General features: G+C 54.8%; 10 protein-coding genes across 10 annotated transcripts; 4 read left to right on the forward strand and 6 right to left on the reverse strand.

Moving 5' to 3' along the window:
* Nucleotides 1-172: 172 nt before the first annotated feature.
* On the reverse strand, nucleotides 173-3,922 carry N656DRAFT_764451 (uncharacterized protein; the record flags this gene model as incomplete). The annotated part of the gene is made up of 1 exon (XM_064813332.1): nucleotides 173-3,922. One exon carries the CDS (start codon nucleotides 3,920-3,922, stop codon nucleotides 173-175), a length of 3,750 nt encoding a protein of 1,249 aa, XP_064674746.1.
* A 2,525-nt stretch (nucleotides 3,923-6,447) lies between these two features.
* On the reverse strand, nucleotides 6,448-7,372 carry N656DRAFT_698992 (SNase-domain-containing protein; the record flags this gene model as incomplete). Its single annotated transcript, XM_064810751.1, has 2 exons — nucleotides 6,448-6,903; nucleotides 6,965-7,372. 2 exons carry the CDS (start codon nucleotides 7,370-7,372, stop codon nucleotides 6,448-6,450), a joined length of 864 nt encoding a protein of 287 aa, XP_064674747.1.
* A 1,116-nt stretch (nucleotides 7,373-8,488) lies between these two features.
* On the reverse strand, nucleotides 8,489-9,040 carry N656DRAFT_793695 (uncharacterized protein; the record flags this gene model as incomplete). Its single annotated transcript, XM_064817194.1, has 1 exon — nucleotides 8,489-9,040. The coding sequence occupies one exon, from the start codon at nucleotides 9,038-9,040 to the stop codon at nucleotides 8,489-8,491; it is 552 nt and encodes a 183-aa protein (XP_064674748.1).
* A 92-nt stretch (nucleotides 9,041-9,132) lies between these two features.
* N656DRAFT_743200 (uncharacterized protein) lies at nucleotides 9,133-10,889 on the reverse strand. Its single transcript, XM_064812849.1, has one exon. It carries the CDS (start codon nucleotides 10,660-10,662, stop codon nucleotides 9,577-9,579), a length of 1,086 nt encoding a protein of 361 aa, XP_064674749.1. The 5' UTR covers nucleotides 10,663-10,889; the 3' UTR covers nucleotides 9,133-9,576.
* Nucleotides 10,890-11,004: 115 nt separating this feature from the next.
* On the reverse strand, nucleotides 11,005-12,606 carry N656DRAFT_773245 (uncharacterized protein). Its single transcript, XM_064814022.1, has 4 exons — nucleotides 12,231-12,606; nucleotides 11,902-12,169; nucleotides 11,662-11,846; nucleotides 11,005-11,610 (listed from the first exon to the last, which is right to left on the reverse strand). Exons 1-4 carry the CDS (start codon nucleotides 12,468-12,470, stop codon nucleotides 11,257-11,259), a joined length of 1,047 nt encoding a protein of 348 aa, XP_064674750.1. The 5' UTR covers nucleotides 12,471-12,606; the 3' UTR covers nucleotides 11,005-11,256.
* Nucleotides 12,607-12,732: 126 nt separating this feature from the next.
* Nucleotides 12,733-14,764, forward strand: N656DRAFT_840892 (uncharacterized protein). Its single transcript, XM_064818967.1, has 5 exons — nucleotides 12,733-13,062; nucleotides 13,117-13,569; nucleotides 13,621-13,732; nucleotides 13,784-13,839; nucleotides 13,930-14,764. The coding sequence occupies exons 1-5, from the start codon at nucleotides 12,945-12,947 to the stop codon at nucleotides 14,493-14,495; spliced, it is 1,305 nt and encodes a 434-aa protein (XP_064674751.1). The 5' UTR covers nucleotides 12,733-12,944; the 3' UTR covers nucleotides 14,496-14,764.
* A 112-nt stretch (nucleotides 14,765-14,876) lies between these two features.
* On the forward strand, nucleotides 14,877-15,739 carry N656DRAFT_19136 (uncharacterized protein). Its single transcript, XM_064808827.1, has 2 exons — nucleotides 14,877-15,075; nucleotides 15,200-15,739. The coding sequence occupies exons 1-2, from the start codon at nucleotides 14,996-14,998 to the stop codon at nucleotides 15,618-15,620; spliced, it is 501 nt and encodes a 166-aa protein (XP_064674752.1). The 5' UTR covers nucleotides 14,877-14,995; the 3' UTR covers nucleotides 15,621-15,739.
* Nucleotides 15,740-15,857: 118 nt separating this feature from the next.
* Nucleotides 15,858-17,990, forward strand: N656DRAFT_699236 (FAD/NAD(P)-binding domain-containing protein; the record flags this gene model as incomplete). Its single annotated transcript, XM_064810772.1, has 6 exons — nucleotides 15,858-16,131; nucleotides 16,190-16,210; nucleotides 16,269-16,443; nucleotides 16,525-16,686; nucleotides 16,749-16,936; nucleotides 16,996-17,990. 6 exons carry the CDS (start codon nucleotides 15,858-15,860, stop codon nucleotides 17,988-17,990), a joined length of 1,815 nt encoding a protein of 604 aa, XP_064674753.1.
* A 172-nt stretch (nucleotides 17,991-18,162) lies between these two features.
* Nucleotides 18,163-19,710, reverse strand: N656DRAFT_19090 (Arp2/3 complex, 34kDa subunit p34-Arc). The gene is made up of 5 exons (XM_064808824.1): nucleotides 19,509-19,710; nucleotides 19,208-19,449; nucleotides 18,570-19,144; nucleotides 18,466-18,514; nucleotides 18,163-18,415 (listed from the first exon to the last, which is right to left on the reverse strand). The coding sequence occupies exons 1-5, from the start codon at nucleotides 19,568-19,570 to the stop codon at nucleotides 18,336-18,338; spliced, it is 1,008 nt and encodes a 335-aa protein (XP_064674754.1). The 5' UTR covers nucleotides 19,571-19,710; the 3' UTR covers nucleotides 18,163-18,335.
* Nucleotides 19,711-19,838: 128 nt separating this feature from the next.
* Nucleotides 19,839-23,041, forward strand: N656DRAFT_840895 (WD40 repeat-like protein). The gene is made up of 2 exons (XM_064818968.1): nucleotides 19,839-20,000; nucleotides 20,056-23,041. Exons 1-2 carry the CDS (start codon nucleotides 19,984-19,986, stop codon nucleotides 22,940-22,942), a joined length of 2,904 nt encoding a protein of 967 aa, XP_064674755.1. The 5' UTR covers nucleotides 19,839-19,983; the 3' UTR covers nucleotides 22,943-23,041.
* Nucleotides 23,042-23,986: the final 945 nt, after the last annotated feature.

A 23,986-nucleotide genomic window follows, 5' to 3' on the forward strand; every position in this document is an offset into this window, starting at 1 on the left:
CCAGCAGTGCAAAATGCAGGAAGCAAGTGGTATAACTAGTCTTGGAAAGAAAAACACACCGCCCATTTAAATGCCCAAACGCCAACCCGGACCAGACCCGATGATGCTCATGCTCATTGAACCCTCACTCACACCCTGTCACCCAGCCGACCCAGCCGGGTCAGTTAGGCGGTCAAACCCTGGGCGCGCCGGCTTTGCCTCTCCCTAAGCTCTCCAACAGCTCGTGCGGCGGGATTCGCTGTATACCGCTGCCGCGATCATACATGGACGTTGGGGCGGGGACGTAGCCTTCGCGCCGCTTGCGGATCCTGTCGAGCGCCAGACCCCCAAGAATGATGAGCAGCGTCAACCCGAGGGCGATAGCGAGACCGATGAGTATGATAAACACTAGCGGCATGCCCCCGCCGTTCTTGTTGAAGAAGTCGCCACTCTCGGAGAAGAAGCGGGCAATGGTGCCCGGGCGGTTCTCGGTATTCGTGGTCAAGGCAAAGGGAGTAAAGGTCTCGCCGTTGAAGAGGACAGCCGAGGCAGAGCCGAAGTCTGGGAGGACGATGGAGCCAGTGAGCATAAGCGCTTCGTCCGCATTGACAAGGGAGGTTTGATTGTGTGATGAGGTGAGGGAGAAGATTTGGAGACCGCGGATATCTGTGCCTGGTTGGAGCGTGGTCTGGCCAGCTGACTGCCACGCAGAGCCGTCGTGCTTCATCAGGTAGACGGAGCTATCGGACGAAGAGATTCCTGCGGCCCAAATCTGGCTGCCGTCCCTTGTGCCGACAGTGAGAACGGTGACTGGTCCTGCGAGTTGGTCGGCGCCGGGGTAGGCGTCCCAAATCCGCGTACTTGGATCGTACATGGCGAGGAAAGCGGAAACGGTGCCATTGATGGTGAGATTGCCGCCGGCGAGCAACACATTGTCAGTCGCCCACATCAAAGTGTGAACGGTTCCCTCAATGTTTTGACCGGCTTGGTTCCACTGGGACGCGGTTGTGCTGTAGAAACACACTCCGGGGCAGCCAAGCGACCCGGCACTCGTAAACGAACCTCCCACGTAGACATCCCCGGTGCTAGAATGTACAGAGATGGAGGAGACAGTGCCGTTGCCGCCGGACAGGGATGGCGGTTGGGTATTGAACGACCTCCGGGCTAGATCGTACGAGATAAGGCCATTGATGTCGTTGCCATTCACGTTTCCCGATACCTTTCCTCCAGCATAAAGGATATCCCCTCGTACAGCCAAGGCCACAAACGTCGAGTTGGAGGAGATCTGGTCGCCGAGTCCAGTAACTTGGTTATTGTTGGAGCCGTCGAGGATGACAAGGTTATGAATCGTAGAGCCGTCAGTGGCTGTAGCGAAAAAGTGACCACCAAGAATGGTAAGGTTTCTGCCGTTGTTGGTCTCAAACATGCCGGCCAAAACCCCATGGATGCTCTCATCGGTCAAGGTAACCTCGCGCCTCGCAAGACTGCTCGGTGTAGTGGTATTCGTAAACGGGTGGATATCGACAGGGAGTCGGTTCAAGCTCTCGCCTTGCCCGAGGATTGCCGCGCCAGACACGCCCAAGGTGGACGAAGAAAGCGAGCCCCCATAGAGCGACAGGCCATCGCTCGCAAGGTCAAGAATCGAGGCGGACAAGACGCCCTCGACTGACCCGACTGGCAATTCCAGATTCTGCAGCCAATTCCCTTGGGAAGGTACCCAGATGCCAAATCCATCAACTGGAACGGCGGCGTTGTCGCCAAAAGCCAATAGTTGATCAAATTTCCCGTTGACGCTAATCACAACCTCTGGGGTCGAGCCGGTAATGTTCATCGTCATGCCAACGATTCGAAAGACGTGGCCGCCAACCCCAGCGCCAAGGGGAGCCCAGGTGTCCCTTGCAGTGTCGTATACGGCAACGTTGTTCAGTCCTTGGGTTGAGTTGTCTAGGGTACTGTTGAAGAGTCCGCCGACATAGAGGTTGGTGCCATTGGCGAATATTGATTCCACTTCGCCATTTAGCCCACCGTCAAGCGAACGCACAGCGAAGTCGTTGCCCTTCAAGGAGACAATGTTGCGCAGTGCGTTGGAAGTGAAATTTCCTGCAATGTAAGTAGCATCCCCTAAAGTCGCCAATGCATTGACAGCTGAGCCGGTGGAAAAGCTGGCGCCCAAGCGGTTGAAGGCAGAGCTCATGAGGTCGCTGACATTAACGGCGGCCCCCGGTGAGTATTCATAAAGCCCATTCAAGCCGCCAGTGCTATTGATCAAGGTGAATCCCAAGCGCTGCGCAACAAACGTCATTTGCGTTAGTGACTGGCCGGCGAGGGGTGTCATGGTAACGCTGGGCTTGAAACTGCTCGAAGCCGCATCGACCGCGCCAAAGTAGATTTGGTCGTACTTGTCAAAGTCATTGGTCTGGTAGAGGTCAACATCGATTGGTTGACTCCTCGTGGGATCAGCTGTCATTTGCCCTGTGAGCTTGATCTGACCACGTGTGAGGCACGTGTTGTCTTGACGGCAGCCCGGAGTGTACAGATTGACCGAGTAGTGCCCTGATTCCCTGATATCGGGTGTGAAAACAATTGAAGCCGAAGAATTGCTGATTGGGGCAGTGAGCTGTGCTGTCAGATATTCGGCTGTGCTCGAGAAGGAAGGCGTGACAACCCAGGGACCAGTCGCGGTTGCTGTTGATGGGAACCTGAGGCCTGCACACGACGGCTCGTTAAAGTCATTGACGGCATACGAAAATATGTCATTTCCAAAGAGCTCAATCCCATTCAGACCTCCCCCGCGTCCATAAAAGGCCGAGATATCGAGCCGAAACGCGTTCATGCCGATGACGTTGACAAAATGGAAATCCTGGAATTGGACATCCGGGTCGTCGCTCAAGGGGCATTCGCTAGTGCAGGTCGCATTTCGTCCTGTCGAGGGGTCTGTATACGTCATGTTCATAATGCCATTGATAGGCAGGGCTGTGAAGCGCCACGTCTTTGTTCCCCGTCCATCCTGGTGCGTGTTGTACAATCGCAACTTTGTTGGTCGAAATCCGTACCTGAAGGTCGCTTGCCAGAATCCAGGAGTATTGTCCTGCAACAACCACGTATTGCCCGTGCCATCTGCACCGCTGGTCTTGCAGATGATGTTCCTGGGATCGTTGAAACCCTCCGTGGTGGTCGAAGAGCCACTGCTAATGTTCGCTGTCGAAAGGTTGATGACCTGCCCGTCCGGCGTGCTCGGAGTGCTCGCGTTCCCCAAGCCTGTGAAGCTACCTCCGAACACGATGTTCCCGTTGGATGCTTTAGCTATGGAAGTAACTGGCCCATTGAACCCAGCGAATGGCAGATTTGTCCAGCCATTCTCGCCATCCCACGCTATCGCATTAGTTGAATTCGCAGCAACAAAGCTTCCCCCGACATAGACAATGTTGGCGCTCTGATCGCAGAGCAGCGCGTTGACCTGACCGGAAAGATTGGGGAGCGGCGTGACTGCAGCAGTCGTTGGATCGAACAGCGCGATCCCCGTGGATTGCTGCATGGCCGATGTGTCAGGGTCCGCAGGCCCTATGCTCGTGAAGTTGCCACCAATCACAATCACAGTGCGATTGCCTGTGTTGAAGGAGCACATGGTGCGGATGGTCGCGTCGGTACTGGCGACAGACGCGAAGTCGCCATTAGGCATGCGCGCGAGAAGCTGTTCGCTGCCATTTGTGCGAAATGGTCGCTCATTCTGTTCTTGGAACTGGTACAAGGAGATGCCTGAAAAGTCGCCAACAAGGGCCAGTCGGCCGAGCTGCGAAATGTCGAGGTTCGGGTTGGGGACGGGGGTAAAGGATATCGCACTTGCGGGTGATGCTGCAAGCGTTGAAAGGGCAAGGATCGCAGAGATAATGGAATCGGGTTGGGCGCGACGAGCGGCATGGCGCCGCCGAAAGGGCAATCGCATCGCGCGTCGGTCAATGCTTGGTGGGGGATTAATGTGCTCGGCGACCAAATCGAGCTGCTCGGCGAGGTGTGGTCGGATCCAAGCTGTCAGGAATGGAGTGCCATAGCAATATTGGCAGGTCTGCGGTGATGACGTGCAGTCGGGTGATGCGTGGTTTTTGGAAGTTAAGGTGCCTAGGTACCTTGGGTAAATGAGGTTGTTCCACAGAGGGACCCAGTGCAAGAATTGAATAACGTCAGGTTGTAACAGGTTCCAAGCACTAATGCGATGTCTTTAAACGAGTGTGGTTGCAGTCGGAAAACCAGTCACGGCCAGGTGTATTCTTGCTGAGTCTTTTGGATTGAGAAAACAACGAGCGTCCAGGCCGAGAATGTTTGTGGTTCAACCAAGGATCGTGAGCCGGACGTCAACCTGTTTTCACGGATCCAAAGTGGTCCAGACTGCGGAATGGGCGAAATTGGGCGGAGCTCGCAGCCCTGCGTCGCACGCTCTGACTGGCCAGCTCAGGCTCGCTAGACCTCAAAGAGGCTAGATTGAGTTCCAGTGAGATGGGACAACGAGTTTTGGAGCAACAAATGAGAGCTCTTCTGCTCTTTTTCTTTCTCGTATGTTCCTGGCGGTTTTCATCAGTTATGTCGACTGGAAACTCCTATCGGCCTGCGAATATAAACAGCATGTTAGGTTCTGCTTTGGCCTGCGATGTAATTGCCAGATCTTGCACGGTGATTAATGGCCATTAGCAGGCCAGCGAGGCACCGTACTGCCTGTGCAGCGTATTGTGACGGTTCCTGGTCACACCCGAAGAGAGTGCACAGGCAAAACCCTCAGAATGACCTCGCTCCCACGGGCCGCAAGGGGCTGGCGGGAAGAGCAGATTGCAATTGGCGGTGCACGAACCTGGTGTTGCTCTTGCTCAAACAAACTTTTGCTACCTGTCAGCCCTAAAAGTCCCGGTCGTTGATAGCCGTCGCTGAATATTCCACCCAGTCGGTCCGTATCGTCCAGGATACCGCAGTATGTGGTGCTATTCGACGAGTCGCGGCCGGTTGTGGATCGAACGGGTTTCAATGTCTCAGAACGAACGTGGTGATATTTTGGGAGATGCGCCTTGCGGCGAGAGTTGCGTAGCGATTGATGAAACGAACGATAGGACCGTTATCGGGTTGTTCCTGGTCGGAGAGTGTCGTGTTAGAAGCTCTTGTCACGAAGGTCTGGGGAGGCTGATCAGGGGTCACACCTTACAGGTCGATTGGAGCACAACGAACGACTGTGCAAACGCACCGCGAAAAGAAGAAGAAACGAAAGACTGTAGCGGGGATCTTGATGCGTCAGGGGCTCCTGGTCTCGGGTCCCAGCAGTGTACACGTATAAAATGAATGGCTAGACGGAACTATTGTAGAGAGAGTGAACGACTGTGTGCAGTTCCTGTCTTTGTCCTCCCCGAAGCTTCCCGTGCCAGTGCTTTGCGGAAGAGAAAAAGGTAGGAATGCTGGCTCCGTATGGAAGAAGGGAAAAAACGCGGTGCTGTTCTGACCGGGAGCCCACCGCTCATGAATTCAGGGGTCGCTAAAAGGGCACAGGGGTTTTCCGGTGCTACACACATGGCACGACATGGACGCCATTGGACAGATGCATCTTGGCAGGGGACATACTACCCAACCACCCAACCACCTTGAGCCTTCAACGTTTGGTTCCCTCAACAGCATCTGCAACTCAAAGCCATGAACCCATGATGTATTCAGGATGGCTTTTGAGCCTGTGGGGTCGAGAAAATCATTCTGAACCGAGAAGCAAGAGCCCGTCCTAGAGTACAGTAGTACTGTACATGATATCAAGTCAGAATACTCTTGAGGTGCATCTATATTGTATGGTGAGAGATCTTGCGAACGACTACGAACACCACGTGTGAAACGCTCGTTGCTCATAAGCACCTCGGCTCTGCAAATCCTCTTCAGGGTTCAGGATATACAGTAACGTACATGCATGTCGATATTGGATAGACCTAGATTTAGTATAAACATCTCTCGGTGCCCAATTACCTGGGAGTGGGTGACCGCTCACCATAAGGTTAAATGTTAACTTATCCGTTATTATAAGATCTCTCTTTCCACCAATGCCGTATGATGCTCGTCAGGCATAGAGATCATATGTCAAATGCTTGTCCCGGTAAACGTGCGTCAGCGACTCATGCGAAACGCTGTTTCGTGCTTTAGATGGGGTTGATAAAGGCAAGTGACCAGCAACCAAAGATTGCTAATAGAGAGAGGCCGAGAGGATGAATACCAATGGTTCGGCACTATACACACCGAAAGTCTGTGTAAGATATGTAACTCTGTAGGTATACTAAGTGCACCCACGAGAGGTTTGAACAATTGCAGGCGATCTCTCAATAAGAGCGTCCGTAAGGTGCCGCCAACTCTCATAATAAGCTATGAGATGGCAGAAACTGGTGGGCCGTGGGCACAACTGTTGATCGGTGCCCTAACATTGATTTCATGGGTATCATGTTGGTTCATCCATGCCGTCTACAGGCTCTGCTTTTCATCGTCTTTCAACTTCATCCGTTTCTTGAACGCCATCGGCGTCTCGAATGGTTGGGCTTTGCGTAAGCCAAGGACACCAGCTTTGTGCGTTGACCATATCCCCTTTCCCTTCTTCTTCGCTGCTGCTTCGGCAGCCTTGTATACCTCTTCCATCTTTGATCCACCAAACTCGGCGCCCGTCTTGCCTTCGTAGGCAGTCGCCAGCCCACGTCGAATCAACTCCAGCCCCACGTCCTTACGCAGGAAGAAGGGCGGTCTGCGAACATAGACGGTCGCTACCACCCGTTCGTATTGATCCCTTCTGTAGATAAAAGCTCGCACGCGCTTGTTGAGAATATAACTTTCCAGCCAGGCCAAGGCCTCAGCGGCAAAGGGCTGGGCGGGCTTCCCAAAGTGAGCACCTTCAGGGGCGTCGACGCCGGCGATGCGCACCGATATCTGCCGGAGAGCAGTTCTACATTAGCAGGGCGCTCTGGAGTTCCCGAGGAGAGTGACTCACGGTCCGCCCCTTCAGTTCTTTCCTGTCCTTGGGCACGCTCCGAAGCCAGCCCCAGCCAGCTAGGCGTCCGCCAGGGGTGTGGAACATGTGGAAGCCATCGCCATCTCCAACACTCGTCACCTTCCCAAGCAGACTGCGGCGGCGGAAGAAGCTGGGTGCAATATGGCCGCTACCAGGGATATGGCGCAAATACGTGTGATAGAAGGTCCAGAGGCCGAGAGTGAGGCCTGCAGCTGCGATGGGGGCGATCCAGTTATGGGGCTGCCTGAGGTATTCGCGGACGCCGTCTACGAGAGAACTGCTGTGAGGAGCTTTCGCTTGGTCGATGGGGGGGGTGTGCGCCGGCTGGCTGCTCTTGCGTGGCCACAGTTTAGGGTCTCCATCGTGATCTTTGCCGTCGGTTTGCATCGAAGAAGGTGTACCACCCCATGGCATTGTGGTGTGACCGACGGGCCCAGGTCCTAGACGTTCGCACTTCGCAGATGCAACTCGGCCGAAATAAAGGCGGGGGGCAGAGCTACCTAAGGTAGCTCCTGCGTTTGCCAGTGGGTCCATCGGCTACTGCCGCTAGCCCGCTCTGGCTTGCAATCACCTGGTCAGTGGGTCCATGAGGGATCCACCCTTTGCGGGCGATGGTTGAGTCAGGTTGACTGCCATCAACCACAAAAAGCACTCTTCAATACTGGCCCGCGTAAGGCATGCGCGCAGTAGAGGAATACATATATAGGTGTATTCGAGCATGGAGAATCCGAATCTGCCGTCGATTTGATGGCGCGGGCAATGCGCGAGAAGGTATTGATGAAGTCCCTTTTCTACAGATTTTCAAAATATTTCAGTAATCTTTCATAGAAAGTTTTACAATTCTTGGCATATTTGGCAAAAACAGCTCGAAAAGACCCATGTTCAGGTCATCGATGCCTCCTCGCGCATTGCCCGCACCATCAAATCGATGGCAGATTCGAATTCTCCATGCTCGAATATATCTATATATGTATTCCTTTACTGCGCGCATGCCTTACGCGAACCAGTATTGAAGAGCGTTTTCTGTGGTTGATGGCAGTCAACTACAAAAATCGCCCGCGGAGGTGGATCCCTTTTGCTCAAAACGTGGACCCACTGACCAGGTGCTTCCAAGCCAGAGCGCTACGCTGCTCGGCTGTTGAGGACCCACACCGCACCTCCCATGTCTCACTGCAGGTCTTACAAGTCCTCCAGCACAGTCCACACACGAATAGGTACACTACACTGCGGTGGTGTAAACGGATATAGGCTCTCCCAAACAGATATACGTTAAGAATGGAATGAGCAACATCGCCTCATTCACTGGTACGTCACAAACTTTTACACATTTTTGGTCAAGGGCCATCTGGAGTCCTCAGGTCCTGTCCTTTCGCAAGCCATGAAAATGATCAAACTGTCGCGACGAGCACCCAATACCAGTTCACCACTTGCGCATCACATCAACACAGCTGGCAAACTCATCTTCAACAAGCAAATTTTCTCCTCAAATTTCTGTGCTACTTATCAAGACGATCCGGCGTTTTCTGGGTTGGCATCATCAGGAAGTTGGCAGTAATCTTCGGCTTCCTTCTTCTTCATCCGCTCGGCTACAAGCTGAGGGAGCATGAGTGGCCGGTGCTTATCATCGAACAATATTTCCCTTTTGGCGGACTCATGTGCACCCGCAGTAGTTCGGGGCCAGGAGGAGCAGGATGAGGCCGTGTCTTCCAGCACAGTGCTATCCGAGTCGGAGCCCGGGTCGGTAGTGGTGCAAGCTTCATCCTCCTGGCCCTGCTCCTCGACTGTCTCCGTTCCTCTGAGATATGCCACGGCGTCTTTGAGGGCCGCGATCCTATCCCAAACGACGCCAAACTTGAACTTGTCCAGGTCCCGCACTGCTATGCAGTTGGCACACTTTCTTTGGATGCGGATGGTGTCAAGCCCGTGCGAGCACATCTTATTGCATCCGACATTCGTCTCCCCACGCTCAAACGAGTCTTCAGACGCGCAAGGCTTGGTGATGCCCAGCCAGGCAAAGTGGTTGCAGTCGAAAACGAGTCGTCCGTGGAAGCACATGTTCCCGGATGTCCTTAGGGCACAGCTTGATTGCTGCCAGGGGAGCTACCTGGGGTGCGGCCATGTCTCTTATAGGACGTAGTGGGTTGATACAAGACTGCTGAGGACTGAAAAGCATTGTGCTGCTATTCGGGAAGGGACAAGGAGACTGAAGTTGAAGTAAACAACCAGGTACCTTAAGCGTGGGAACGTTTATGTTCCGGTTCTTTGTGAAGGGCTAGTTTGTTCTTGGGACTATGGCGGGTAGCCCTTTGTCCAGGTCGTGGCATGGCATCTTCTAGTGCAGCGGCCTAGCTTAAAGATCTGCCGTTTTCCGGAACAGCTGTGCTGCCCGCAGCGCTTGTGCGAACAAAAATCACCCGCAGGCAGCCCATAAGCGGAGGACGCTGTTGAGACGGGGTCAGCAGAGGCGAGACTTCCGTATCCGTCTGTTTGGTCGTACTAGGCGCTGAAGGTATGAGGTCGCTTGTCCTCAACCATAGTAAGACTTGAGTGTTGCAAGAGAGGTTTTTTTGCCGTGAAGGTACACATGGACATCAGGTTGATCCCCTTGGTGCCAGACCCTGGGCCTCCGTGCCCCCAATCCTCTCTATCACGCCGCTCTTCAACACTTCCTCGAAATCCCTTGCCCAGGCTAACTTCTTCCCGGTGCCATCGCCACACTCATCCACATGGGAGACCTCAAGCCCTACCCTCCTCAGCGTCCGCATGAGCTTACTGTCTCCGTCGTTGTCAGCCATCACCACACCAAAGTCTGCCTCGACCAGACACGACAAATCGGTCGTCGAATCGCCGAAATACACCACCATCTCCTCCTCCATCCCCTGCCTCAACGACTTCATCGCGCGTAGTTTATCCCCAGCCGTAAGCAACGGCGCCCCGCCCAACTCCGCAGGCCCCTCGACCTCGCCGCCAGGGAATCGAATGCCGTTTGCGACAATCCGCTTCTCCACCAACTTGAACCGCCCCCCTTGATCAGTGTGTTGTGCTCCCGTCTGAGTTCCAGAGCACCCGGCTTCCACAACGCCCTTGATAAACCTTGCGGACCAATTGACGCTCACAATGCCAACATCCCACCCCTTCCCCTTTCCCCCTCCTTCTTCCGCCCCACCGTGACCCATCCGTTCCACAAACCGCCCGAACCCCTTCCGTAGCTTGACCGTCCCCCGGTTCTCACCACCATCGCCATCAGAAGAAGAACAGGACGATGATGAAGGAGAAGGACAAACAGCCCCCCGCCCCAGCGCCTCGAGCTGCTCGCCGTCCAGCCGCGCAAACAACCCGGCCTTGCCCACCCTGGCCACGGACCGCTCGTCCACGGCGCCTAGGCTTTCGAGGAAGAGCAGCTCCTGCGCAAGCGTGTCGCGGAGGTGCGCCGGCGGCGAGTAGGCTGCCACGTGTGCCTCGTGGTCGGCCACATATTCGCGGACTATGTCCCGCCAGACGGCGGTTTTTTCGTCGCTGCTGCTTCTGCTGTTGGTGCTGGTGCTAATGCCACCTGTGTTGGGGTGAGCGGCGGAGGAATGATGGGCCTGGGAATGCGCGATGGCCAGCGAGACGAGGGCATCGAGCGTGTCGTGCTGCGTTATGGTGCCGTCGAAATCCAGGAGGATGAGGCCCATTGTGCTCTTATATTGTCTGGGCTTCGTGTTGTTGTCTAGTTGTCTGAAATTCCACTTGCTGACTTAGGTTTCTGATTATCAAGGCGTAGACTTGCTTGCTGGCTGCAGAAAGGGTTTTAGTGAACCATGTCGTGGGATGGGACGCCCAGGTGTATAATTACTAGTTTGATGTCAACAGAGATCGACGAAAGGCGGATGGATGATGGAGTGTAAGTGAAGCACCGAACATGTTTGAAGCGTAAAAGTACTATTTGACCTTGACCCCACATTTGTCATGAAAACAAGTCTGGCCGCATGCATAAGTGTCGTCAATGACCGCAATTGCGAGATGACTCTCAGTCTATTTTACCATTGCCAGTCGTAGGGCGGGAAAGGAGCAGGCAGATCACACCAACTTCAGGGCTGTCAGAAATAGCCTCACCCTGAATCGTACTTTATTCAGCAACAGATCTCGCATTAGATGCTGTCTGGTTTTCTTATGCAAAGGGTATCTATGACCTATACTTTCCCAGAAACCCTCCCTGTAATGTCATCTGCCATAACGTCGTATCAAACCCAACCCTGTCCTCTAGGAGAAAGCGCTAAACCCGGCCGCTAAAGGACATCTTCCATTTTGATATCCTCTTCATCCTCGTCGTCTGAGGGAAGCTCGGCCTTTGTAACCGCCGCGTCATCTGCAGGCTTGGGAAGTGAGGCCACCATGCTCTGATATTCAGGCTTGAGTGACCAATGGTTGGCAAAGGTGCCAGTCCGGTGAAGCACGGCGATTTTGTCCAGGGTTTCCCGGAGATATGCCTCGGGCTGCGGAATGCTGCCGCGGAACGCCTTGATAGACCAGTACTTGTGCTGCGAGAAGCACTTCGCGATTTCGTCCAGGAGCTTGTTCTCTGGCCAACGGGTTGCCTTGTTTTCCAGCTTCTTCGACTTGATGGGCTTTTCCTTGGTTTTCTGTTCATGCGTTAGACAGAGCGCGGCGGTGTACGCAAGCAAACCACATACAAGGAAGTTATCCCATTCTTTCGCATCACTGACGCCCTGAGCCGGCAAACGCTCGAAGATCTGGACCGTCCTCTCGGGATCTTGCGATTTCCTTGTGCGAGCCCACAGGAAGAGATCCGACTCGGCATTCTGCACGGGGGTACACATCACCTCATGCTTGATCCTGCCTGCAATCTTTGTTTTCTCTGACGCGAGAGGTCAGCAACATCGTTTGAGGCAAGGGCCTAGGGGCAAACTGACTTGGAATTGGCCGGCGCCCGTAAGGGGCGCCCTTCCTCGCCGTATCGGGGGCCTGCTCAGTTTTGTTGTATTGCTTGCGCAAGAGGTGGGCAGGTATGCCTTGGGCGAGAGCATTGGCCTTCTCCTTGTTCTTTGCCGCGAAACTGGGTAGATCCTGCTCGGTAAAGATGAAGGTATTATGGACATCATAGTTTACAATGTCCATGTTATACTCCTTTGGTAATCCTTGGTGTGCCGCGAGATCTGATCTAAGGAGCATTTGCAATTTCTGAGAAAGTCGGGGCCCATGTCAGCGAAATGCAGCACCCCCAAGGCTCGACAAGACTGACCAGTTTCCCATCCTTGTCAGTCGACTGACGGATCTTCCCAATCTCAATCTCGGCATCGTCATCCAGCTTGGACCAGGCTTGCCACACATAAGTCGGAAGGCGGGCCAAATACATTTTACTGTACTTATCCGCTTCGGGCAATTTGTCGTAGAAATCGAGGTCGGGCGTTTCGTCAAGCGCTTCGTCCATGAAAGGAGAGCCCGCATCAGGGTCGGGCTTTATCTGGGGTTGATCGGCCATCTTGAAGAAAACGATGTCGTTGCCGTAACCTGCAGTTTATTGAAACTGCTGTTGTGCAGTTGAGTTGGCAGGAGTAGGAGGCAAATGGAACCTTTGAAACGTTGACAAAGGACTCGGGAGCACTTAACGTTCTGAGTTGTAGGTTAGCTGCTGACACAATTGGCCCCGCTTAGTCATGCCTTAACTTTACCTAAACGTTAGCGCTAGCTATCCCTAGAACGCCTCTAATGACGCAGGCCTGTTCACTCTTGTCCCACCACCCGACTTCACCGCATTCACTCTCTCCCTAAAAACCAGACCCTCGGATTCTTCGCACACCGACACGGCAATTATCGCACTTCCTCTTTCAACAGTCGCGTCGCACGGCATTTCATAGACGTCGTCCCACTACTCTACCTTATCGACTCGACATTTATTTTCCTGGTCTAAACAATTCCGCGTCGTCGATAAAAGAGCTTGTTTCCAGTCGCCAAAATGTCGGCCGAAGATCGAGAAATGATGGAAAAGATCACCCGTTTGGCAAGCCAGATAAATCGCCACAAGAACCAGCAGGCGGGCATCGACTCTGCGCCGCCTGTTCGACCGCGTCACAGTATGGCAACGCAGAATTTACATCCTTACCGTGCCGAAGCTGACAGTTTCCCAGACGCAGGCTATTCGGGAGCATGGCGCCGTGGCGGATTTCCTCGTGGCGGCCATCACAGCGCACGGATACCCGTATATCGAAACAAGACCCTCGTACTGAAGGGTGCATCTCAGCAAAATCAAACCGGCGATGGCGACTCGGGGGCTACCTCGGATGCCTCGAATTCGTCATGGGTCACGAAAAATGATCGGCATTTGCAGCTCATAAACTCGGCCGTCTATAACAAAGAGGTGCCCGCACGGACACTGGCGTTGGAGCAGACGCGGCGGCAAAAGCTTGCCCTCAAAAACAAGCAGGAGCGGGCTAAGCTGATCAGTCACCTTAGTCGCATGGTAGATCGCCCCGGTTTTGGCTCAGCTAATCCGCAGAACGCAGCCGACAAGTACGAGATCGCCGTACAAGGCGTCCGCTTCGTGGTCGCCAAGAATGGCAGCAAGCTTATCAAAGTTCCCGGTGCGTCAGGGTTGTTGGCAGGTCCGGCTCAGGATGCTCACAGGGACATAGGCGATGGCAACTCGGCAAAGGCCACTCCCAAGGTGGCTGTGATCGGGGGCGTCAAGTTCTATCGAAGCAAGAACGGTAATCTTTATCGCCACGGGATTGTGAAAGCGCAACGGTATGTCTCCCGGGACAAGTGGGGTGGGCGACTGACCCTAGCATCTGGCAGACAATCGGGCGCCGTCAAGAAGGTCGACGTGCCTTGCAAACAGTTTTCCATGACGGGTAACTCCATTTTCCTCGACCGACGCCCTCGACGACGTCGAAATGACCGGGTTTCGGTAAGCCAGCGGAGACTCACTAACAGATGGACAGGTTCCTGCAGCCAAGGCCCTCGGTGCCGCTACGTGCACGACCCGCACAAGGTTGCTATTTGCAAGGACTTTTTACAACAGGGTGATTGTCTCAACGGGGAGCACTGCGATCTTTCGCATGACCCCACTCCCGAGCGAACCCCGACGTGCTTGCATTTTGCCCGGGACAATTGCACCAAGCCTGACTGCAAGTATGCTCACGTGAAAGTGTCTCCAGCAGCTCCAGTATGCCGAGCCTTTGGCTTGTACGGCTACTGCGACAAGGGCGCCAGCTGCCCGGATCGGCACGCGTTCGAATGCCCCGACTTCAGCAACACGGGTGTTTGTAGAATCAAGGGGTGCAAGCTACCCCACCGCGAGAGGGCAAGCGTCCTCCGCAGAAGTGCAGGCGGTAGAGACACGGCCAAGGCTGATGATGACGACGAGATGGAAGACGTCTCCAGCGAGGATGACGGCGAGTCTATCGACAGCGACGATGTAGACTCTGACGAGGTGGACGAGTTCATCGGCCAGGACGAGACAGGCGGTCTCGATTTCACGGAGCAGAGGGACTTCATCGAGCTATGATGCTCCATCCCTCGGACGCCCCGTCGGCCACTTTGCTTCTTCATCTCTTACCTGCATCGTCTGTTGGCATCGATACCCATTCTGTGTTTGAGCAAACTGTCTAGGGAAATACCAGAGTCAGCCACAAAGGACTGTGGCATGAAACTTGACGCTTGGCCGCGCCCGAGGCTGGTGTAAAGCTGGATGGTGCATCAAGCCATCGTGTCGGATTATAGAGGCAAAAGTACACATAGTTAATCAATGAAGAATCATGTAATGTTTAAGCCTGGGATCCTGTGCCCCAGTGTACTACGTAGTAGCATTGAACTTTGAACTTTGGAGGGCTTATCACTTACACGCATATCCCTACACTCTTATAGGTCACGGTATGATGGATCTATGGGTCCACCAACCCGGGCGGGTGTGCTTTGCCGTCCACGGCACTCGAGTTACCAACGATACGCCGATGAGATCAGCATTCTGCGGGGAAGCTTGGCAGCTTGGCCAAAATCTGGGGTTGCATGGCGCTACGGGCATCAGTCGTGGGTCTTACAAGATGGGGAACCATTCAACGGTATCCGGAACCGTTGCCAACGACTCGGTAACTGTTTTCCTCAAGTATTCCCACCTTTCCAGCGTCATGGATTCCTTTGCCTCTCGTGACCATTACCCTTCCCCTCACCCCTCCTATTCATGCCTTTCTCCGCAAGCCACTTACGAAGAAGAATACTGCTCCTCGAGGCCCAGCTTTGTCTCGGCAACCCATCGTTGTGCCAGAGGGGTTATATTGCCTCACTAAGTGTAGGACGATGGCGGCGTATAGGAGAACGATACCTAACTTCCCTCTTTGTCGCCGGGCAGACCATGCAAGCTGCGAACGGGTACCGCCGGGTTGAGCCATGTACCGGCAGTGTACCCGTCTCGGTCAGTAAAGATAGGGCAAGCCTGCCTCGGGTGCTTAGTCCTGTACATACACACCTTAAGCTGCCTTGCTTACCTTTACTCCACATCTCGATGCTCCCCCTTACTCCAGGCCCCGCCGCTTGGTACACCCGGCAGCTGGATCGAGCCATGCCAACGGGTATTATGCCCGGTTATTTGTTTCAGTCTGGTGGATGCATATGGGTTCAAGTGAGCCCATCATAGCTCGTTCACTTGGTAAGTAGTCACGTAATCACTGGCTTGCAAACCAGCATGGTGCCATATAAATGGGCGAAGCACTGCTTGGTACATCCGATCCCGTTGTAGCCTGTGTTCGCCTCAGTATTGCCCCTTGGTTTACTCTCGTTGGCACAAACAACATCTCTTGCGTTGTATTCCACTGTCCAAGTCCGATAACAAGCCGTGCTTGAGAAAGCTTGACAGCCAGGAGTACTAGTAAACATGGCGGCTGTAAACGGCCACACCAACGGCTACACCAACGGCTACTCCAACGGACACACCAACGGCTACTCCAACGGCCATGTTGCCGGAGAATTTACGATCAAAGACCATCCCGTCGAGAACCAGAGACCGCTGAAAGTGGTGGTTGTTGGAGCTGGGTTCTCGGGTATCTTGGCCGCTATCAGGATACCAGAGAGGCTGCGAAACGTGGAGCTGGTCATCTATGAGAAGAACGAGCGGGTTGGTGGCGTGTGGTGGCTAAATAAGTATCCCGGTAAGTTGGATGTTTGACTTACTCAACGCGTCGGAGAGAGACTGACTTGAAACTGAAGGTGTTGCTTGTGATATCCCGTGTAAGTGACCCTGGGCAGTTGAATCGTTTCCTCAGCCAGTCTGACCAGCCTGAAAAAGCACACTCGTATCAATACTCGTTTGCCCCTAACCCCCACTGGAGTAATCTCTATGCCCCCGGGAGCGAAATCCAGCAGTATCTCGAAAGTGTTGCCGTGAGATTTGGCGCCACGAGGTTCATCAAGACATCCCACATGGTCGAGGGCTGTACATGGGACGATGCTGAGAAGAAATGGTCAGCAGCCCGCTATCCTCCTGAAATTGCCAACATCTAGCTTCTCCTAGAAAATGGCCGGTCTGACTTACGAGCATCTAGGAAAATAAGAGTCCGAAATCGTACGAACGGGGAAACCTTTGAGGATGCAGCACATGTCTTAGTGACAGCAAGGGGGCAGCTCAACGACATATCGTGGCCCAAAATCCCCGGGCTAAACGACTTTCAGGGGAAAATGATGCACTCGGGAGACTGGGACACGACGTGAGGACTTACCCTTCATCTCGTATACCGGCTTCCAGACCATAGCTGACATTTTTTCCTAGCTACGACTTCCGCAATAAGACGATCGGCATAATAGGAAACGGTTCCAGCGCCATCCAGATCATCCCTAGCCTTCAAAAGGTCGAAGGCGCCTCCCTAAAGTGCTTCATGCGCTCCCCGACCTGGATCTCGTCAGCCTTTGGAGACGATGGCATGATCGAGCTGGGGCTAGACCCTGCCAATACAGCCTGTAAGTTTGTCTTTACGGCCCCTCCCACTCTCCGCCGGTCTCTAAACAGCCATCATCAGTCTCCGAGGAACAGCGCCACAAACTCGCCACGGACTCAGCCGAGTTATTCAAACTCCGCAAGGTCTTCGAATCGACCGGCAACCTTGTCCACGACAGCACCATCCGTGGCACTGCCTTGCAGAAGGAGGGCCAAGCCGCCTTTCACAAGGCCATGCACGACAAACTGCGCACGAGACCCGACCTGATCAACCTTCTCATCCCCTCCTTTGCTCCCGGCTGCCGCCGTCTCACGCCCGGCAAGGGCTTCCTCGAGTCCCTCCTGGAGCCCAACGTTGAGGTGATCAGCGCCCCGATCGAGCGCATCACCCGGTCCGGCGTCGACGTGGCCGCAGCACAGTCGCAAAGCACATCACCATCCATCGACGTGGACGTGCTCGTCTGCGCAACGGGCTACAACGTCTCATCACCACCGCCCTTCCCCGTGCTCGGCCGGAACGGCCAACCCTTAACGGCGCGGTGGTCGGCGCGGGCCGAGTCGTACCTGTCGCTGGCCGTCGACGGGTTCCCCAATTTCCTCATGATGTTTGGGCCCAACTCGGCCATTGGCTTCGGCAGCCTGACCAAAATCCTCGAGGCCGAGGCCGACTACATCGTCGCCGCCATCCGCAAGCTGCAGCGCGAGGACTACGACTCGATGGAGCCCAAGGCGGCGCGCGTGCGTGACTTCACCGCTTATGTCGACGCCTACTTTGAAAACACGGTCTACCAGGACAACTGCCGCAGCTGGTACCGCCGCGACGGCAAGATCGTGGGGCTGTGGCCAGGCTCGACGCTGCATGCCCTCGAAGCGCTGAGATCCCCGAGGTGGGAGGATTGGGAGTACGAGGGGGGCGAAAAGGAGGGGAATGGATTGAGTTGGCTGGGTAACGGAAGGAGCATTACCCAGACCGAAGGCGATCCGTCGTGGTATATCAATCCCGAAGAGGTTGAGGTGCCGATGGAAAAGACGCCCGAGGAGAACCCCAGATACAAAGCGAGGCCGTGGTCGTATTGAGCTATATGGGTTAGTGGGCGGAGGAAGAGGAAGGGTTGATAGCAAGAAGGTTTTGTTGATTTGCGATGCTTGGATTGAGTCTGTGTTTGTTTTACTTGTATCGGATATTGCCCCTGAGCCGACATGAGAGTGCAAAGGAAGGGGGAGGGTAACTTCCCAGCATAGCGTGAATGAGACTGTTTACCCCATGTGCTTCCTTTTCGGCGTTGATAAACGGTACCTATGCACGGCAATAACCTCATTGCATTTGTACCGCGAGCTACCGTCTTCGCCTTCGGCTGGCGCCTATGCACAACGCGCCGACATGAGGCCATGGCCACTCCTGCAAAACGCTGCAAGAACGCCTCAGCTCCCAACCTTGAAAGTCCTCCCGCTTGCTGTCTTGCGCTCCTTCTCCTCGTGGTCTGGTCTGGCTCTGCGGAGGACTGCGATACCGTTAGAAGCGAGAGGTGGCACGCAGCACGTGGTCGCTTACCCTGGAGGAAGTCCGCCGTCCGCCGTCGCATACGGGAGTGAATATACGCCTGAATACGGATTAGACACGGTAACCGGAGTATAGAAAGCAGATAAGCGAAATACCTTGGAAGCCTTGATATGGTAGTGAAAGTAGTCGCGGAAGGTCTGGATATGCGAGATGACGTCGGGCATCCGCTGGGGGGTGAGATGCCGCGTGAAAAGTACTGTCCCTCTTAGTACGCAGGCTCTGCCACATCTTAAATAGGTCCACCTACCAAAGGTAACATAACCGATCTCGCCAGTGCCAGTATTCTTGACCCCCGGGACGCCCTGTAGCTCCAGGGGCGGGTCGTTACGAAACAGTACTTGGGGCGCATTCTGGATAGCTCGCCGGCGCGCGTCGACAAACTCCTGGATAAAGACCTTGCCAAACACGCGGTCCGTTTCTTCCCTGAAGACGGTACTGAAGATAACGGTGACACGGTCGTGGCTCGCCTTAACGTAGATAGCCTCCTCCTCGCGGTAGTGGATCGCCTTGACCTCGCCGCCCTCGCGCACGCCCTGTGGAGCCTCCTCGGATGTGAACTTGGAAGCCTCCTGCTTGAGACGGTAGTGCTCCTCGTAGGCCTGCTCAAAGGGTGCGGCCATGGCGTTGCGCTTCAGCAGCGAGATCTTCTTGACCAGCTCGTCCCGTGCCTCTGATGATCACGGCGCGATTCAGCGGGAGCACGGGGCCGCGAAAAGGAAGGGAGGATACTAACCCTTGTCCGTAGGCAAACTCTCTAGGTCCACCACAATTGAGAAATCATATCCTGGCTCCGGGGGAACGACGTAGGGCCCGTATTCACGATTGAGCACCTCCTCGGCGCCGTAGCGCACCAGGTCCTTGAAGCAGCGGATCTGGATCGACACCATGATCTTGGTCTTTGTCTCGGGGGTAGAAATGTGGAAGATGACGCCGTCAAAGTCGGATACAGTCTGGTCGATGGACACGGGCGGCGCTCTGCATCGAAGGGGTCAGCAACTGTCAACGGACGGTAGCGGATGTCTTTGAGGACTCACCCAGAGAAACGCTCTGTGAGCACCGATTGTATCAGTACATTTTGATAGTCTAGCAACAACATTTTGAACTGTATTTCAATTCAATCGTCCGCCCGTTGATCCGAGAGAAAGATGGTCTGGTAGTCAAGCGCCAAGTGATGGATGTCTGTCGGCGGTTGTAGTGGGGCAGAGGGTGGTGCCTGTATGGATGAACTGAGCAAGCGAAGAGCTGACGTTGGTGGTTGGGTGGGCCAAAGAGAAGGCAAGGGCCCTGACCCCTGAGCTGAGTGCCCCGCAACAGCCACAGCAGCATCCCCTCGTTGTGGCGGATACAATTTGCACGTCCACCCCCTTATCTTATCGTAGCCAGAGAAAAGTTCTGGGAAGGGAAGCACATGCTGCTACGTGCTTGCCTTCACCACGCGCCAGGACCCATTGAGACTGCGAATTTTGGGCCTGTAATCACAGTGTCAAGTAACCGCCGTTGGTCGACAACATGGTCAAATCCTACCTGTAAGCCCAGAATACATCAGAGTTCTCGTTGAGTCCACCCGCCTGACCACATCAGGAAATTCGAGCCCTCCAAGTCCTTCGGCGTCGTCGCATCCAGCAACTCAAACCTCGTCTGGTCTCGGCCCATAGCAAAGACAGCTGCCGGCACTGGCGCGGGGCAGGCCATTGTTGGTGCAAATGAGGAAGTGCTGGTCTGGGACATCAAGAAGGGCGAGCTCCTAGGCCGGTGGAAAGATGAGAACTGCAGGGCAAAGGTGACGGCTATTGCGCAGAGCCGGACAGATCCAGACGTGTTTGCGGTGGGTTACGAGGATGGCAGCATCCGTCTCTGGGACAGCAAGATAGCTACAGCCGTGGTGAGCTTCAACGGACACAAGTCGGCCATTACCATCCTCGCCTTCGACAAGACGGGCGTGCGCCTGGCCAGCGGCGCCAAGGACACCGATGTGATCATCTGGGACCTCGTCGCCGAAGTGGGGCAGTACAAATTGCGTGGACACAAGGACCAGATTACGGGCTTACACTTTGTCGAGCCGGACCCGACAGTTGAAGGCGAGGATGAGGAGCAGGCATTGATGGCCGTCGACGCTGAGGGAGCCGAGGGGTTTTTACTGACAACGGGCAAAGACGCTCTGATTAAACTTTGGGATCTATCTTCGCGTCACTGCATTGAGACACATGTAGCGCAAACCAACGGCGAGTGCTGGGCCCTGGGCGTCTCGCCTGACCTTTCCGGCTGTGTCACGGCAGGCAACGACGGCGAGATGACAGTATGGGCGCTAGACGTTGCTGCTCTGGCTTCGTCGGCGCAAAAGGTTGACCTCACACAGCCGGTCAGTTTCCTCCAGAACAGAGGGACACTGCACCGGCAGAGCAAGGAGAGGGCGACTGAAGTCTGCTTTCACCCAAAGCACGACTACTTCGCCGTGCACGGCGTAGAAAAGTCAGTCGAAGTGTGGCGGATACGAACAGAAGCGGAAATCAAGAAGAGCGTAGCCAGGAAAAAGAGGAGGAGGCGGGAAAAGCTAGCCAAGGACAAGAAGGCGGACGGGGATGTCGACATGGATCATGCCAATGATGAAGTTGACGACATTACCACGGCCGACATTTCAGACGTATTTGTGCAACACGTCATCCTCAGGACGACGGGCAAAGTCCGGTCGGTTGATTGGGCCAACAACCAAGGGAATAAGGACCTCCAGCTGCTTGTGGGAACAACGAACAACCTCATTGAGCTGTATTCGATCGTTGGGAAAGACAAGCTCAAGTCAAAGGGCGATGTCCCCGACTACAACAGGGCCCTGGCCGTCGAGCTTCCGGGGCACCGAACCGATATTCGGTCCGTAGCCATCAGCTCCGACGACACGATGCTGGCATCTGCCGCGAACGGGTCATTGAAGATATGGAATATTCGGACGCAGACATGCATTCGGACGTTTGAGTGTGGCTATGCCCTCTGCTGTGCTTTCCTCCCAGGTGACAAGGTGGTAGTGGTTGGGACCAAGGAGGGGGAGCTCCAGCTCTACGATGTTGCGTCGGCAGCTTTGCTTGAGACTGTTGCCGCGCACGAGGGCCATGCGATATGGGCGCTGCAGGTCCACCCGGATGGCAAATCCGTGGTATCGGGCGGTGCCGACAAGACAGCCAGGTTTTGGGACTTCAAGATTGTCCAAGAGCAGGTTTTGGGCACAACCAGGACAACGCCGAAGCTCAAGCTTGTGCAATCAAGAATACTCAAAGTGTCTGACGACATCCTCAGCTTGAGGTTTTCTCCTGACGCGAAGCTTTTGGCCGTCGCCCTTCTCGATAGCACTGTCAAGGTCTTCTTCACGGATACCTTGAAGCTCTACCTCAATCTCTACGGTCACAAGCTACCCGTGCTCAGCATGGACATCTCATATGACAACAAACTTATCGTCACCAGCTCGGCCGACAAAAACATCCGGATATGGGGCTTGGATTTTGGCGACTGTCACAAAGCGCTGTTCGGCCATCAAGACAGTATCCTGCAAGTGGCCTTCATACCCCACAACTCGAACGGCAACGGGCACCACTTCTTCAGCGCCAGCAAGGACCGCACCATTAAGTACTGGGATGCCGACAAGTTTGAGCAAATTCAGCGCATCGACGGTCACCATGGCGAGATCTGGGCCCTCGCCGTGAGCCACAGCGGCACCTTCCTCGTCAGCGCAAGCCACGATAAAAGCATACGCGTATGGGAAGAAACCGATGAGCAGATTTTCCTAGAGGAAGAGCGTGAAAAGGAGCTTGAGGAGCTCTACGAATCGACCCTAACCACGTCGCTCGAGCAGGACCCTGAGGAGCAGGACCAAAACCAGGAAGTCGCAGCAGCCACCAAACAGACGGTCGAGACCCTCATGGCAGGCGAGCGCATTGCCGAAGCTCTGGAACTAGGCATGGCCGACCTGGCGGTGATTCGCGAGTGGGAGGAAGCGAGGCTGGTGAACCCCAACGTGGCCCCGCCGCAGCGTAACCCGGTCTTTGTCGCGCTCGGCAACGTGTCGGCCGAGGCGTACGTGCTCAACACGCTGCAGCGGATCAAGGCATCGGCGCTGCACGACGCGCTCTTGGTGCTCCCCTTCTCGGCCGTGCCCCTGCTCTTCACCTTCCTCAACCTGTTTGCGCGGCGCGAGATGAACGTGCCGCTCACGTGCCGGATCCTCTTCTTCATGCTCAAGACGCACCACAAGCAGATCGTGTCGAGCCGCACCATGCGCGCCATGCTCGAGGGCATCCGCGCCAACCTGCGGGCGGCGCTGCGCCGGCAAAAGGACGAGATGGGCTACAACATTGCCGCCCTCAAGGTCGTGGGCATGCAGCTGCGCGACAAGAGCGTCAAGGAGTATGTGGACGAGACGTGGGAGGAGGACGAAAAGGAGAAGAAGGCTGTGAAGAAGAGGACGTTTGCCAATGTTTCCTAGGGTCTGTGTCGGGAAAATCCAGGCTGGCATGCCACGGTTTTGGTTGTAGTTCCTCAAATATTTTGTGAGGTAATGTAAATAGGAATGACATTGTGGAATATACCTTATGAACATGCCTTGAAAGCCGTCGCAGCTTGTAATGAAGGTTTATGCTCTCGAAAGGGATATCTGATCACATGAGAGGATAGCCGTTCTGACGTGCGACAGATACTTATACCGCAAAAAGAGACAGTCTTTTGCCCAGTATCTATCGAGTATGGAACGCCCATTACATCTAAAGTTACAGTGACGAGCACGTTCCTTCTAACTTCTCTACTTCACTATGGTGGGAACTAATCAATAGCTACAGCAGGCAAGTACTAATAGCTAACATGTAACGTCAAGGCAAATCAAAGCCCGAGAGAAATATCGACTGCCCGTGATGGCAAGTAGGACGGTGTATCAAGGTGTATGAGAGCGGGCTTTGGTCGGCACCTCGCAAGGGCCTTTCCAAGAAGTCCTGATGGGTGCCGTTCTGTTGATGCCACCCCTAATCATCTCCGCGTATGTTGATACCCTACGAGTAATCACCAAGGGGGGCACTGCACTCGAATAAGAGCGAGAGCCTGGGCCCTCTTGGTAGTGCTACCTAAGCGCGGTGTCCGAGGCTCGGACACGCCCCGAAAGGCGAGGAAGCCATTGAGGCAATGTGGTTAACCGGGAGACGGTGGGAGGAGGATATGGCTCCGGCTGGCGTGTATGCGGGTCCGAGACGGGAGGGGTGCCGGTCGGGATACAGAGACTGGCTTGGGCTACCGTACCTCAAGACAAACATGGTGTGTCGGGCCGAGGGTCACCGCTGCAGTGCACTGGCTCGTCCGGCGGGATATCGTGGAACATTAGCTGGGACTTGTGCCCCAAGGGGTGAAGGTAGAAGCATAACAACCAACATGGCAAATTGGGCTAATACGCCCGCATATGTCGTAGGAGCATAGTCCTAGATGGATGCTAGGCATCTGTAAATGCAACTAGCAGCTGGGCTGCGCGACAACGTGTAGAGCGAGT

This window comes from Canariomyces notabilis (genome assembly GCF_033297395.1).
Source record: "Canariomyces notabilis strain CBS 508.74 unplaced genomic scaffold N656scaffold_1, whole genome shotgun sequence".
Classification (NCBI taxonomy): Eukaryota; Fungi; Ascomycota; class Sordariomycetes; order Sordariales; family Chaetomiaceae; genus Canariomyces; species Canariomyces notabilis.

What these genes read in the sequence shown, in the direction of transcription:
- N656DRAFT_773245 (XM_064814022.1), bottom strand. Translation starts at nt 12,470, where the DNA reads ATGGCCGATCAACCCCAGATAAAGCCCGACCCTGATGCGGGCTCTCCT. An exon ending in CGGGCGCCGGCCAATTCCAA is followed by an intron (nt 11,847 to 11,901) that starts GTCAGTTTGCCC and finishes CTCTCGCGTCAG; the next exon opens with AGAAAACAAAGATTGCAGGC. An exon ending in AAGAATGGGATAACTTCCTT is followed by an intron (nt 11,611 to 11,661) that starts GTATGTGGTTTG and finishes ACGCATGAACAG; the next exon opens with AAAACCAAGGAAAAGCCCAT.
- N656DRAFT_19136 (XM_064808827.1), top strand. Translation starts at nt 14,996, where the DNA reads ATGGCGCTACGGGCATCAGTCGTGGGTCTTACAAGATGGGGAACCATT. An exon ending in GAACCGTTGCCAACGACTCG is followed by an intron (nt 15,076 to 15,199) that starts GTAACTGTTTTC and finishes CTTACGAAGAAG; the next exon opens with AATACTGCTCCTCGAGGCCC.
- N656DRAFT_19090 (XM_064808824.1), bottom strand. Translation starts at nt 19,570, where the DNA reads ATGTTGTTGCTAGACTATCAAAATGTACTGATACAATCGGTGCTCACA. An exon ending in CTCACAGAGCGTTTCTCTGG is followed by an intron (nt 19,450 to 19,508) that starts GTGAGTCCTCAA and finishes CCTTCGATGCAG; the next exon opens with AGCGCCGCCCGTGTCCATCG. An exon ending in ACCATATCAAGGCTTCCAAG is followed by an intron (nt 18,515 to 18,569) that starts GTATTTCGCTTA and finishes ATCCGTATTCAG; the next exon opens with GCGTATATTCACTCCCGTAT.
- N656DRAFT_840892 (XM_064818967.1), top strand. Translation starts at nt 12,945, where the DNA reads ATGTCGGCCGAAGATCGAGAAATGATGGAAAAGATCACCCGTTTGGCA. An exon ending in GGGATTGTGAAAGCGCAACG is followed by an intron (nt 13,733 to 13,783) that starts GTATGTCTCCCG and finishes AGCATCTGGCAG; the next exon opens with ACAATCGGGCGCCGTCAAGA. An exon ending in CAAACAGTTTTCCATGACGG is followed by an intron (nt 13,840 to 13,929) that starts GTAACTCCATTT and finishes ACAGATGGACAG; the next exon opens with GTTCCTGCAGCCAAGGCCCT.
- N656DRAFT_743200 (XM_064812849.1), bottom strand. Translation starts at nt 10,662, where the DNA reads ATGGGCCTCATCCTCCTGGATTTCGACGGCACCATAACGCAGCACGAC.